Source organism: Sceloporus occidentalis, unplaced genomic scaffold (assembly GCF_023333645.1).
Source record: "Sceloporus occidentalis isolate IW3139 unplaced genomic scaffold, rSceOcc1.0.p SCAF_6, whole genome shotgun sequence".
Taxonomy (NCBI): Eukaryota; Metazoa; Chordata; class Lepidosauria; order Squamata; family Phrynosomatidae; genus Sceloporus; species Sceloporus occidentalis.
This window is the reverse complement of record NW_028316986.1, coordinates 64594929-64610773: the sequence shown is the minus strand read 5'-3', so window position 1 is coordinate 64610773 and position 15845 is coordinate 64594929. Positions and strand designations below refer to the sequence as shown.

The 15845-nt window shown below is 37.6% G+C and overlaps 1 protein-coding gene across 2 annotated transcripts in view; it reads right to left on the bottom strand.

Moving 5' to 3' along the window:
• The window catches only part of HEATR1 (HEAT repeat containing 1), a 57279-nt gene extending 44960 nt beyond the window's left edge, over positions 1-12319 (bottom strand). Inside the window, exons 1-10 of one of the 2 annotated variants that reach the window (XM_089529859.1) lie at positions 12219-12319; positions 10602-10754; positions 10146-10362; positions 9678-9819; positions 6626-6727; positions 5977-6117; positions 5028-5239; positions 3560-3693; positions 2891-2999; positions 2125-2235 (exon numbers count right to left, since the gene is read on the bottom strand). In XM_089529859.1, the coding sequence (XP_089385985.1) occupies positions 2125-2235; positions 2891-2999; positions 3560-3693; positions 5028-5239; positions 5977-6117; positions 6626-6727; positions 9678-9819; positions 10146-10362; positions 10602-10743 (1310 nt within the window). In that variant the 5' untranslated portion in view covers positions 10744-10754; positions 12219-12319. Of the gene's footprint in view, positions 1-2124; positions 2236-2890; positions 3000-3559; positions 3694-5027; positions 5240-5976; positions 6118-6625; positions 6728-9677; positions 9820-10145; positions 10363-10601; positions 10755-11884; positions 11972-12218 lie in introns of those variants that run through there. The other variant, XM_089529860.1, reaches the window with a different exon arrangement.
• Positions 12320-15845: the final 3526 nt, after the last annotated feature.

Genomic DNA, 15845 nt, shown 5'->3' with positions numbered 1-15845 from the left:
CTATTGTTGGATTGAGTTGTATAATTATGTATTGTACATTGTACATTTTATTGTATTTTTACTATAGTTGTTGTATTGTATTTTGATATTGTTGTTTTTACTGTTGTGAGCCGCCCTGATCGTAGGAAGGGCGGCATACAAATAAAATTTATTATTATTATTATTATTATAATTTTTCACATTGTTAACAAAGATACAGGTTGAGCACCACTAATTTGAAAATCCAAAATTTGAAATGCACCAAAGTCTGAAACTTTCTAAGTGCCAACATGATACCACAAGTGGAAAACTCCACACCTGACCTCATGTAATATATGGTTTGGATGCTGAAGTCCTTATACATAAAACAGTATAGGGCAGTAGCAGAGATGACAGGAAACCCTGGCTGACTGGTGTGCATTCTTTGGGCCTCCCACCTCTGGCTTTGAAGAGGCAACTGCTGTGCTTCTAATAGTTTTTACATTCTTCTACTGATCCATTTCTAACTTGCTGTATTGAATTGTTTTTACTGCTTGAAGTTGCTAATTGCTTGGATACATGTTTTTCACTTTGTTATTTTCAGTAATTTTATATTATCATATTTGTTTCAGTTCACTGTTGTAAGCCACCCTGAGGTTTTTTTTTTAAAAAGCAGGGCATTAAAGTTTAAATAAATAGAAACAAAAATGTCTATTGTTCAAACTGAAGGAAAAATAAATATTCCTGAAAGACCTTTTCCTGATTTTCCTTATATAGCTTCTATTTATATTTTTTATTTTCCTTATATATTTCTATTTCATTCATGCAAATCAGTTTCAACTCATCACACAGTTCTTCTGCTCCTGATTCTAAACAGTCTGCCAATATTTTAACAGCTTCAATGGGTTCCAGCAATATACTTGCAGTGGTAGCTGGGAATGCAAATGGCAACAAGGAACAAAAATTATCCTTTGTATTTAGTTTTGAAGACAAGAGCACCAAACTCCATACTCTGTATTGGGGGCGAGCCATGTGTAGGTTTCAGACAATGCTGGGCTGCATCATCCTTTACTATCGGCTATGCTAGCTAGAACTGGCATATTGAAATTTCTGTTCAACAGTAGGAGGAGGCTCATAAATTATCAGCCCTGCTCTACCATTGGTTTATGCCTGAAAGCTACTTTCAAATTGATGGACACCATTAGAATGTGCCACTTCAACAGATATTCCATTAAGATGACTTTACAGTACAAGTTCTGTGATGGCTTCCTACAGACTGGCAGTGCAAATTTACAAATTTGATTTGTCCAAAGAAAAAACTGGTAATCTGTTACCAGAAATGTTTTCTCTCACTTACAGTCGGCCCTCCATATCCACAGGTTCTTTATCCACAGATTCAGCCATCCACAGCTTGAGAATATATATATATATATTTCTAAAAGGCAAACCTTGATTTTGCCATTTTATACCAGTTTAGTATGCCATTGTATTTAATGGGACTTGAGCATCCATGGATTTTGGTATCCACAGAGGATCCTAGATCTAAACCCCAGTGGATACCAAGGATCCACTGTATCTTGTTACATTAATTAGGTGGTAGTGTGGATTCATTGAAGGGGTAAGAGATAAAGCAGAACAAAGGGATGGACTCTCACATAAAGAGTTTCCTCACTGCTCTGTTTAATTAGTAAGCTTGACATGGAATAGAGTGAAAAATGACTTGCTCCCCTATGTTAGCACTATCCAAGTCAAAACAATCCACAACATGATTTACCCATTCTCAACAATGAAAATAGGATATGCTTCTTCTTCTTCTTTTTTTTGGCAAGGTTCACTACAGTTTAGGAATTTAAAGGGCACTACAAGGTCTTCTTTTTGACTAGAGGACAGAGATTAAGAAAACAGTTTCAACCAATTAATTCTCCATCTGTTTTTGAACTAGCACTTTTTACTAAGGCTCAGTTTTAACAAATTCTATCTGCTTCTAAACTTGTCCACCTGGCCCACCAACTGTTTGGAAAATTGTGAAGTGTGATAAAAATGAAGAATAAAGCAGATTTATACACAGGTAAACATATAAATATATTCTAGTACCAATTTTTAAGACCACTGACTGATATAAACAAAGACACTGGCTTAATAGGCAACACATTTATCTTTACTTACTTCCTTTCAAAAAATCTGATTAAAGGAAGCAGTTCTTTATTAATCTCAGTCATTTTGGTAGGATCACCATCACACTCTGTACCACAGGAGATGTATTCTTCCAGAAATTTACTGAAGTGGCAAGAAAAGAGAGAGAAAAGAGAGAAAATGACATAATCCATGAGGGATCAAACCAAAGCCCTATCTATTCTAACACTGACAACCCAAAAGCTTTCCCTAAAAGCTGACAACCTACTGAAGTGAATCTCAGGGTCTCTGACACAGGGGACACACAACCTTTTTTTTTTAATATGCCAGAAACTGGCATCATATCTGTGTGTATTGAGTATAACTGTTTCTTTCTTTCCAGGAAACAGACAGGTAATGGGTTATGGACTCGCATCAGTCCAGGGTTCCCTACTTTCATCAGCATTTGGCTATGGGAAGCCCACAAACAGATCACATGTACAACAGCTGTCTGCTAAAGCAACAAAACCATCTTGTAATTACTTCAGCAATTTTCTCAATTCATTTTAAAACTTAGTACTGTCTGTGGATAGCTCACTGTTTGCTTTCTAAAAACAGATCTCCACACAGAGTATTTTTTTCTCAAACCTGAGTGACTTACACATATAGCTATTTGCTTCATAAAAGTACCATGAAACTACAAGCATTGAATTATCAAGACATTTTCCATTTACCACATGATGAGATGGGCTTTGGAGGGCAAATGAGTCAACGTCTATACAGACATTATCAAGACCACTAAAGATAGAATGTAGCTTACCAGGCCAACAAATGATCCATATCTTTTTCTAATGGTATGTTGGTAATTATAGCTTCTAGATGTTTTATGGAGATTTGATTACCAACCATGTCAGATTCTTCTTCTATTTCTGAAAATAAGCAGATAACAGCCAAAAACTGAGTGCTTTAAAAATAATAATTCAAACATTGTCAGTTTACTGAGCTCTAATTCTACAGCACAGCATACAATAACATTTTTTGCTCTAGTCTGGCACAAGGGGAACAATACAGAAGTTAGATTTACATCATACCAAACCATGGTTTTAATGAGCCATAGTTTGGTTCTTTAGCCATGACTTGTACTGGGGATGAACAAACAAGCTACAGTTGGCCCTCCACATTTGGGGCTTTGACTTTTGCGGATTTGATTATTTGCAGATTTAATTAATATGTTCTCTCTAGGAATCTCTAAGTCTTCCAGTGCAACTCTGCCAAAATTTGACCATAGAGTTGTGCTTGAGAACCTAGAGGTTCCCAGATAAAATACTCCTCTAGGCATTTGTAGGTCCTCCAGTATGATTCTATAATCAACATCTGGCAGAGGAGGTCAATATAAACAACATCTTACTACTGACCCCAAATAATGTATTTCTAAGGAAAGTAGAAAAACTAAATTCCATTTATATGTGACAAATATATATTGACATACCTGTCTCTCCATAAATAATTGAATGAACTAGATGTGGCAACATATAACGCAAAATTGGACTGACATCATAGTCTGCGGAAATTTCATGAAGGGTGGTAATCAAGTTGGATACATTACAAAGATATGTAAATGGCCTGTGGGAGAACATTAAAAAATCATAGATGTGTTTGTGCATGTACATTAATAAGTCTCATTTATCAGCACCTTGTTAATAGGGTGCTGGTAAGCAAAAATGTACTAGCAGTTTAAATCAGGTTCAAATTTTATCTGATAAATATGGAATATTATGAGCTTGTGATATTTAAATACTATACACAGTTACAGCAGTCTTTTATTCCCAAAGATGAACCCTTATTTCACAAATGGAACTTTCAGGTTTTGTTTAGGCCCACTCAAGTTCATGAAAAGCTTTATTGAGCCTAAGCTAGGCAGACATCACATTCCAGCCCTGTTATGAAGTGCCAATATACCAGGATGAATACTGTAACTCTTCCAAAGTCATGAGTAAGCCAATCATCCTAGGAGAGCCAGATAACTCAGCTCTTTTGCTCTCATATCCATTGTGGGAAGCACTCACTAAGGTCAAGCAGTTAACCTAGCCACTCAAATGAGCTAAGTCTCAGGAGATATTCAAAAAATAACATCAGACTGGTTCTTTCTTGGTAGCTGGCCATACAGTGGATTCTCTGTACTGGCAGGCTGAGGATCCACAGATTTGACCACTCATCGATTGCCATGCCCCATATTATTCAATGGTGCTGTGTGCATGCAGACAAGCTAATGAGTCCATGCACATGTTGCCACTATTGAACAATATGTGGTGCAACCGTCCATGTTTTTTTGCCATGGAGAGGGGGATGGAACCAAGCCCCCATGGATAAGAAGGGCCCGCTAGCCAATCTTTGGAAAAGTTCTTCCCAGCTGTGCAAAACTACTCTACCAGCTTTCTCATTTCTGCATTTTAATGCATCTTGGTGGTGAAACTCCTAGGACAGTGATATTTTAATAGAGACCCTAAACTAAGGCTGAAAGTCCATTTCTTTCAAGTGCATAAAATCTGCACTTTCACATACATACAAAAGAGTGTGTGTATGCATGTGCTGTGTATAAACAGTTGAATCAGGAAGAAAGTAAAAGAAGAAAGAGTTCAAGGAGCAAAAGAAGAGTGTAACAGCATCTAAATCTTTTTAAGGTAGTTCCAACAATATGGTCATCCACCTGTGTCAAATTTAATAAGAAAGAACACTTTCAACACAATTTCCACTTCCCACTATTATGGAAAACAGCAGTTTCATGGACTGGTTAATATTATGGCGTTTTTCAAGGAAAAAGTAATGATCAGCCTGAATGAAAATATTGTGAAACAGGAAACAAACCCACAAACAAAAACCCTGTAACAACTTATTTAAAAGCTGTTTCAGTGACTGATGATTGATTTATCTCAAAACTATAACTTTCAAGTTCTTACTTTTCCCCAAGATCTTCTTCCTTTTGACTCTGTAGCAAGACAATCAGACAGCCTAGTCCCTCTTTGATAAGAGAAGGTGTTTTAGTCAAAGTCTTGCTGATTTGTAGCACCAAGGAATGAACTAATGAGTTTTCCATTGTCACTTTTGCAGCCAACTGGCAGGTAATCATGTAGGTTGCTGCTTTGTAATCCACCAATGAAGATTTCAAACCCTATGGCAAGAAAAGGAATGTATTTGACAATTTAAGTATGAAAAAACAGAACAAGTCTTTAACAATGTCACATTTCTCATGATCAACAGCTACAAAATTGAACACAAACCTGTACAACCAGCACTGAAATCCCATTTTTTTCATTCTTGATGCTCTAGACCAGGGGTTCCCAACCGTTTTGACTCACAGAGCCCTTTTTAGAATCAATTTCTATGGGGAGCCCCTAAGAGGCCTATCCTATGTCTTACAAGTTAATGATGGTTAGGAGTAGTGTTGCTTTTTGTTTTTTATTCTTTAATTTCTTTCATTTCCCTGGAGCAACCGCAGAGCATCTGGGAAGTGCAAGCAGAGCCCTAAGGGCTCCTCAGAGCACAGGTTGGGAACCGTAGCTCTAGACTGTAACATGTCCCATACTGCAAATAAGGATGAAGGATTCATAGAAATATATTAATTTTAATGCACAATTCAAATATAGGGAAAATCAAGAACGGTTAAATAGTTAAAGAGTTAATACCTAATACAGAATGTAAGAGACTGGAAATGATCACTTGAAAAAGCCAACCTGCTGTTTTCTTATAATGCCATGGAGATTTTGACAGCTGTTTCCCTAACAACTATAATTCAAAATGTGACAAATTAAAAATGCAAGTCTCTTCAGCAACTGCAAAATATTTCCTCTGAAACCAAATGCTGAAATCAACAGGGGAGGGAGCATCAGAGAAAATTGTAGCCCTCACCCTTTGGATATAAGGAAGCAACTTGGAGACCAGTGTGTCAGTTATACTTGCTGCAGCTCCAAGAGCAGACACAATTGTAGATGCATAAAAAGTAAACAGGACTCTCATCTGTGGTACACTTCCAGAATGTACTGAAAAGGCCTACAAGGAAGAAAAAAGCATTTAGGATAACAATACAACTAAGAAAGCTTATGACATGGCATTCTCTTTTCTAGGTGGAAGGTCTTCTATGACATGTTGAGTAAACTTTGATTATCACAGTAGTCATAGATCCTGTGCACATGGCCAAGGGTATTGGAATGCACTCACCTTCAATTATACATTGAGGTAATGTGTGGCATGCATATGTACAATTTATACTTTCAATGTACTTTCTGCTCAGATAAGAAATGGACAAAGCATGCTCCATCATTTTTTGTACCTTCTGATCTGCCTAATAACAGTATCAGCAGTGTGAACTTTTGATTTTAGACTTTTCAGGGGAAAGCCATTTTCCAGATCTTCCCAGTGTAAATGAGCTCCAACACAATAACTTCCACTCTGTATAATTCCTTTCTGTGTCTTAATAGAATCTGTTTCATTTCATGTATATAATTTTAGATAGTAAAGAAAAGTTCAAACTGGTATTGCAGTGCAACATTACACCAACCTTTACAGATTTTGTAACTAGCTTGCATATGAAATCTATGAAACCAAGGTCTTTGTAACAGTGTGTAATCAAAGTTCCTCTTGCAAGAGGGACTCCTGGTTTCTGTAATTGAGAAGATCAAAAACAAAGAATTAGTAAAACATCAATATACTAGAACAGTCAAAGTTCAAACCATACAGACAAAATATAGCTCATGGAAGTACCTCATTGTGAGTCCTAAAATTCATAGTTTTTTGTGGGTTTTTTGGGCTATGTGAGCATGTTCTAGAAGAGTTTATTCCTGTATAGGTGGCTGGCATCATCAAAGAACGCTGGCATGGAAGCGAATGGGGTGTGTGTATGTATACACACACACACACACACACACACTGTGTGACCCTGGGTTGGGAGGAGTGATTTCCGTTTTAATCTGTGTATTGTCCTGTTGTTGAATAACAAGGCCTCAGAGTGGGAGGATATGCAAAAAGGATTTGTGTCTGTTTAATCCTAGAATTCAATTCAATGGCTTTTGAAACTATGCCAGTAATTTCACACATACAGTGCCTTGCAGCAGTACTGACTTTCCTCTGACGTTATCATATATTTTTGTGTTACAATGTGGAACTGAAATGAATTCCATCGACCATCAGAAAGGCCCAGTCAAAGCACAAGCCTCAGTATGAGAATCTTTAGCAAGACTTGAAAACTGTTGTTCTAGCTTGACAGAACTGGAGCAATTCGTTCTAGAAAGGGAAAATTTCCAGGTTTCACAGACAGAAAACCGAAACTTACACAGGATTTACAGCCATAATCACTAGTAAAATGTTTCAAGCAAGTATTGACTCAGGCAGGGTAAATACACTTGCAATTAACAAGTGTCTACTGGGTTGTTTTTATTTATCTTTACAATAAAAATACTTTGCACCTTCAGTGTTGAGTATCTGTTGCATCTCAGATGGTAACAATGTTAATTAAATCCATTTCAATTCCAGGCTTATTTATTTAGTTTATTCATTTATATGCTACCTTTGCCCCAACAATGGGACTCGAGGAGGCTTACCACATGTTAAAAACAGTACAAATTTAAATTATACAAAAATTCAATAAAAAGGATAAATATTGAAGTTACATAAAAGATAATTGAACAATATACAGTTAAAACCATTAAAATTCATTCACAGATGCAAAATAGCATCGTACACAACTGAAAACCCCATTACAGTTAGTTTCTACAAGCCTGTCAGTATTAAAATGTTTTGACTTGACAATGGAAAAAGAATGAACTGGTCATCCTAGCCTCCCTAAGGAATTCCAAAGTCTAGGATGAGGCACAAAGGAGGTCCTCTCCCTTGTCCCCACCAAACAAGCTTTAGAAGGTGGTGAGACCGACTGAAGTTCCTCTCCTGAAGATCTCAAAAGCACTAATCCTACTCATCGGCCACTCCTAAACTTTGGAATGACCTATTGGAGGAGATCTGTCACATAACATCTGTTGAGGCCTTTAAAAAAAGTCACCAAGATGGATCTCTTCCGGCGGGCATTCCCAGACTAATACATGGGCCCTTTCCACTGTCACACAATTATGCCTTCTTGACTCTCCCTTAAACCGCCTCATTGTAATGGGGATTAAATGTTATTGTAATTTTTATTGCGATTTTAATAACTAATTTTTATGCTGTTGTATTTTAAATTGTGGGTTAGGGATTATGTTATCCTTTTACTATGTTTTATTTTTTATTGTAACCCACCCTGATCCTCCAGGGAAAGGCAGGCTATAAATAAGTAAATAAATAAATAAATAAATAAATAAATAAATATTATTGGGTTCCAAAAGAGAAATATAGCACTTCAAATAGCATGAGCCCAAGCCAGATAGGAATTTATAGAGCATCACCAGCACTTTCAATTGATCAGCAGCCAGTTGTATTGTATCAACAAGAAAGTTCTATATTCTCCCTAGTCAGTCTCAGTTAATAATCTGGCTGCAACTCGTTCGACCAGCTGAATTTTCTGAACAGTTTTCAAAGCAGCTCCATATAGAGTGCACTGTACTAATCCAAGCAGTAATGAAATGTGAAAAAGTCAAAGGAGCCTGAGTGAATGCTTCTGCCAGGCATTGTATTTACCTGGGAGCAACAGGCTGTTCTTTCCCAAACAGAGTACAGTAAGTGTAATTCAGTGGGCTGGGTGTTGTTGAAGCCTTACATTCCTGACTGCTTTCAATATTATTGTGTTTTAGTGTTATAATTTGGCCAATAATGTTTTAATATTATGTTTTGTGTGCTTTTATTTATATTATTTTAATCTTGTGAGCTGCCTTGAGTCCCTATCTTGGGAAAAAGATGGATTAAAAAGTAAGTAAATAAATAAAAGGGCTGGGGATACTTAAGTTTCGATCCCACAGCCATGTAGCTCATTAGTATCTTTGGGACACTCAATCTTTCAGCCTAATATATCTTTAAGGACAGTTGTGATGATAAAGGTGAAGGTACAGTGGGAGAAGAAGGAAAGATAGTGTGTTCTATTCTGAACTCCTTGGAGAAGGACAGATAAAGTGTCATTAATAAATGTCTAAGGAGAAGTCAATCCAACTCAATATGGACTGTGGGCATAATTCTCAAATAATTTTATATTGTACTGCAGATGCTTTTGGTGAACATAAAATTGTGTGTCTAGCATTATTGTTAATGTCTGAGTAAATCAGCTAAAAGCTGAACAGCTATAATTAAAATATTGGTGGATCCTAACTTTTGTCTTAAAAGACTGTACAGTCAACTATCTATGCTGGGAAAGGAAACCCTAAAAAGCAGAGTAGGAACACAGGGAAAAAATAACACGGAAACTATAAAAATTAGGCCAAAAAGCCATGTAATCCATATTGGTTGGTAAAATCTGGATTTGATCAGTATAGTCTTCTCAGAAAAGCTAAAATGCAAAATAGGCAGATCCCTTTGGTGTGCCAACTACAAGCTAACTGTATAAGTTATTATGCCAAAGTACTGGGGGGAATCACATATAATCAAACTGACAACCCCACTTCCCATACATTTTTATTTATCTTTCATGTCTTTACCTGAATTGGATGGAGCCAATGCCATTTATGAGTTGGGTCACTAATTTTGAGGAGCTGGATAACTCGCACAAACAGTTTAGTCTCATGATAGGGCAATACACAGCCAACCAAACTGTCCTGGTTGTAGAGATGAATATGAAACCTAACCAAAATAAAGCACAATATACCTCTAATAGTTATACATATGAGTTTCTAAATTTTTTTAAAAAACTTGACTCCATAATATTTGTTACAGATCATAGCACTGTTTGGTTCATCTTCATTATGGCTGTAGACAAGCACTCTGATAAATGCAGAGTCCCCACCCCCATAAACTTACTGCAACACAAAATGGGAATTATGTACACAGCTGGAATAAAGCTCTGAACTGCTCTGGAAGGTTGCCTCCTTATGGCTGGGGGCCAACTTGAATAGTTGATTGCTTGAGATAAATACACTGTAAGATTTAAAGAGGCATAAATAGATTACCTGTGAATCAACCATTCAAGACATTTCTGTGCTGGTTTGAGCATGAAGTAAGGGGACAAATGAATCAGGAACAATGAAATATTTTCATCCAACTGCTGGTTCACTGCTTTAGTTTGCACACTGCGCTCCAAACCTTTAGACATTTGACTGAAAAGTGTTGGCTGAAATGTTTCAAAGGATGGATCTATCCCAATCAGCTCCTCCAGGCCAGTGCACCCTAGAAAAGATATCAAAATCCATTTCAGAACACCACACACATTTTGAGAGCTCATTCAAACTCAGACCAATACCTGAGATAAGAGATACATGCCTTGGATCCCATCCTGGGGGAAAGGCAGGTATAAACCCAATAAATAAATACATAAATACATCCTGTTCCAACTTTTCCTGAGTCAAGAAACCAAGATCTGTTGATCCTTTGCTATATTTGACAGTGCTCTTAAGAGCCACACTTACCTATTGCAAAAAAGGTCTCTCTGTCAATATTGGCAGCTTCCTTGCAATCAAACAGTAGTGATGCAGCTTCACTTCGAGATAAGAGACTGGGATCATTCTGAGGGAGCGCAAGGCGCTTCAGTTGGTGAGCAAGGGATGTCATTTTTCACACTTCTGAGAAGAAAACAGAATCAGTTCTGTGTTCTCACAAATCTAAGAAGTATTTGACAAACCAAAATCTACAAGAAGAATCTCTTACTGCTTTGAAAATGGTTCGTTATTAATAAAGTCTTATAAGTTTATTATACCACTTTTGGCTGATAGTGAAAGAAATCATGAAAAAACATACAAGCTGCTTGACCAGTGGGCTACAGAAAAGCGCAACGACCCATCGAGATTCAACAGTGAGGCAAGATATTGGTTAAGAACACATGGTATGAATCTTGTTTCTTAAATGTTACCTCAACCATTAGGTTACTTGCAACCTCTGACTTTTAACAGCCATAAGATCCTCATGCAATAAGCAGCCCTGCAGCAAAGACTACTGATATAAAGTAAAATGCTTTGTACACCCAAGAAAAGCACTGCACATCTTTCATCATCATGTTTAAGTGCTCCATCTTACTGCCACTACCATACATGTGCATATATATATATATATATATATCAGTATGTACAGAGAAACCAGTACAGTAATGTGGACCTGTTGCCTAATTGTGAAATTAAGACTCTTAAGAAGACTGGGCACAACGGCTGTAGTGGCCTCCTACTTTGCTTCTAAATCTGAATGCTCCCTATATACTCCATGGTTAATATCAACTCATGCCATCCTCCACGACGTTCTCTGTTCTCCACTTTAAACCTAATTGATCCAGTAGCCTCACATTTGTAACAGTGAATTCAATAATTAATAATGCATGGGTAAATAGGGATTTTGTTTCGTGAAAACCCAATGCCTATCATTCAAAACCTTAATTACTGTGTATGCAATGTATATGTGTATATATATATATATATATATATATATGCATGTGCTACTTAGGCTGAGCTCAAACACACCCCCATCACCCATGAAGCCATGACTTGCATAGGTGAGATTGCTGTCTCTCAGGAAATGCACGCATGTGGTTCTCAAACCCTGGCCTTCCAGGTGCTTTATACTTCTGCTCCCCAGATGGCAGAGGAGGCTTCTGGGAGCTGAAGTCCAAAACACCTGGAAGGCCAGAGTTTGGGAAACACTGGTTAGACTGAGGGATGGCGGTGAAGCGAATGGGAGCTGATCTCCCAGTCCCACTTTTGCCTACATAGGATCATTGTATCCACAGACGAATGTGTCAGGAATCCCGAAAGGCGGCTATGAGGAGAATAATAGGACAATGATGAAATGATAGGGATAATAATAACAGGGATAGGAATAATAATCATGACAATAATAGGAAAGAGAAGAAGGATATCATCTATCAAGATGAGCAAGAGACGGTGGCTGAGGGAGCCCAAAAGGAGCCCAGAAAGAGAAGAGGACACGCTGCAATCCGCCTGGCGCGTAAAGCGCCAGGCGGATTGCAGCGTGTCCTCTTCTCTTTCTGGGCTCCTTTTGGGCTCCCTCAGCCACCGTCGAACGGAATGCGAGAAACCAACCTCCGTGAGTCCCTACTTCCACGGCTGCTCCGCTTCCTTTACCCACGTGCTTAAGAGTTTTTTCCCCTTTTGCCCCGGAACTAGAAGCGCGCGGAGAACTACTTCCGCCCTTGAGAAGGTGAGGGCGGAAGAGTGGCACACTCGCTTCCCTTCCCCGCCATCTTCCCTCGCGCCGCTTCTCTCGCTCTCTCTCTCTCTCTCTCTGCTGCCCCCTTGAGGTCTCTGCTGCCCCTCGCAGGCACTGCGCTGTAATGAGGAAAGGACTGGAGAAGTCTCTGTCTCTGCTGGTCCAAAACACACAGTGCAGCAGGAATCATCCAGTTTGTAAATATTAAGGATATCGCAATAAAATAATAATAATAATAATAATAATAATAATAATAATAATAATAATAATAAAGAAGAAATAATCCAGTTTGAGGAATTTTTGTAAATATTAAGGACATTGCAATAAAATATTAAGATATTGCAATAAAATAATAATAATAATAATAATAAGAAATAATCCAGTTTGAGGAATTGTAAATATGAAGGAGAAACACACAATTATATACAGTATAATGTTGCAATATATATATATATATATGTATATATGGATACTGCAATAACATAATAATAATAATAATAATAATAATAATAAATAATCCAGGTTGAGGAATTATTGTAAATATTAAGGAGAGACACACAATTATATGTAATGTTGCAATGCATATATATATATATATATGGATATTGCAATTAAAAAAATATAATGAAATAAAGAATAAACAATCCAGTTTGAGACCGTAGCACTGAGCCAGGACAGTTAAACTGGTCTCAAACTAGATTATTTCTGCAGTGCAGATGCAGCCAATGCTGGTGAAAACAGCACTGTAGTCCTCAAGCAAGAAATACATTTGATTCAAGATAATAATAATAATAATAATAATAATAATCCACCTTTTCCAAAGGAAATCAAGGCAGATTACAAAGCTAAATATAACAATAAAATATAATAAGAATAAACAAATTCACAATTATAAACAACCCCATATCCCAACCCTCCCCCATCATACAATTATAGTCAGAGAGCAATAAAATAGAGATTAATAGAGAGTAAACAACATGATAAATTAAAATTTTAAAACACAGATTTTCTAAAATTAAAGGTAGATTTGAGGTGAGACAGATCTCTTTTTCTGGGGGACGGGGAGGAGAAAAAGAAACATGCATACTTTAAAAGAGGCATTATCTACAGTTTTTAAGAACAAGTTAATATAAATATCAGTTGAGAGAAAGAAACCTTAACTAGTGTTTTACATTTTAAAACCATTTGGACACAGTAGTTTAGGGACAGAACACACTGCAGAAATAATCTAGTTTGAGACGGCTTTAACTGCCCTGGCTCAATGCTAGGGAAGGAATGCTGGGAATTGTAATGCATTTGAGAAAGGATTGGGCCCTATGTCAGCACAGTGCTGTAAAGAGATATTATTAAAATACAGATTAATCTGATGGCATCTGTCACCGGAAGGACAAGGAGAATTGAACCCACATTCCCATTGGCTATGTGTGTTGTATGACTGTGATGATTTAGGAGGTAATTTACACTGTACCTCCCACTTCTTTTAACCCTGGGATCTGTCTATAAATCATATTTTGTGGTTTGACGCTAACAGCGCAGCCCATCAATGCATTTTCTAATACACATTTACGTATATTGTACTGTACAGCTTTTCCCAAATTAAACAAGAATGTTGTCAAGTTATTTTAAATGCAATTTACACCAAGAAACCTCAGTTTGCACATTTAGGAGAGTGAATAAAAGGTGATATATCCTGCATGATCAGGCAGAAACTGAGAGTTAATGGGACAGCTGAGGGGAAGAGCAGAACTGTAACAGGAGGATGCCAGCCACAGATGCTGGCAAAACGTCAGGAAGAAACTCTTCTAGAACATGGCCACATAGCCCCAAAAAACCACAAAAAGCTTTGAATCTTGATTCGAGCTAAAAGCCCCTAGTTCCTGCTGGAACTCAAATCTGATCCTCATTGGATCGATTCCAGTGGGAAAAATGCGGGACAAATGCCAAAAGCCCGGGCTATTTTGGTAGCCGCTTTTTAGTGGTTCTTCTGCTAAGAATCAATCCCAACCCACATCCAATAAGTGGAAATGCCAGATCAGAATTTATTCTTTCAGAGGGGAGGGGCAAATGGCATCCCCAGAGATGTCACACACATCCCCCTTTGTGGGTCCTGGATTGGGAGATCTAAACATCCCAGGGGTTTGGAGGGGGGGCCTTGGGATGCCATTTATTTCACCCCATTTATTCAACCTATATGCAGAAAATATCATACGCAGAGCAGACTTGACTCAGGGGCAGACAATTAGTAAATTTAAAAAGTCAATGACTTTTTCTTAAACAATGAGTAAATTGAAAAAGTCAACGGGTTCTGATACATTGGTTAAAATATTGATCAGAAATTAGATTGTAGTCAAGAAATCAGAAGAAGACTGGGATTGGGAAGGGCAGATATAAAAGAACTGGACAAGATCATAAAATGTAAAGACATAACTGAACACTCAAGTGAGGATTGTCCGAACCATTGTATTCCCCATCACCAAGTACAGTTGTGATTGCTGGGCAGTGAAAAAAGCTGATAGGAAGAAAATCGGCTCATTTGAGATGTGGTGCTGGAGAAAAGTACTGAGAGTACCATGGATGGGCAAGAAGACAAACAAATGGTTTCTAGAACAGATTGGACCTGAACTTTCCCTGGAAGCAAGGATGACTAGGTTGAGGCTGTCGTATTTTGGCCATTTCATCTGGAAGAATGAATCAGTAGAAAAAGCAATAATGCTAGGAAAGATGGGATGCAGTAGAAAGACAGGAAGACTGAGCCTGCAGGACCTGAGCAGAGCAGCAGAAGACAGGGGTTTTTGGAGATGTGTCACCCACAGGGTCAACATGAGTCAGAGTCAACTCAATGGCAGTTAACAACAAAGGACTATAATTTTGTAGTGTGAACGAGATGTAGGGCATATTGTACCACACCTTGCATCACCCCATGGCAGTGAGTGTGCTATTGAAGGCAAATGGAAATGGCAGATGTGCAACATTTACTTTACAGAATTAGCTTTATTTAGATGATAGAGATTTATCTGTGTTCAGTTTAATTGGAAAATAGCCTGCTAACCATACTAATTCCTGAATTATGTAAAAGATTCACAAATCTCAAAACAGATTTGAACCCAGTAAAACCAAATCCCAAACTAATGCAAAAAGTCTGAACCAATTGCCTTCTGTTGTTCCTCTTGGTATGTGGATGTGACTTCGTTTACATTTCTGGGCTCATGCATTCCCCCACTCACTCTTGCAGTAGTAGGTAGTAACTAGAGTCTAATTTCCAGTTCCAACAACAGTTCTCCCCAATGGTTTCATTAGTTTTTGGCAGTTTTTTCATGGAATTCTGCAAAACAGACTTCTGTTCGATTTCTGTTTAAATGCTAGTATTTCTTCCAGATTTGTAATATTGGTACATGAAATTGCAGACTCATGCTAAAAGTCATTGAGTCTTGATCAACACTTTTTTTTTTTATCACCACTATCTGAGCTAGGTGTGATACTTCACAGATTGGTTAAACACA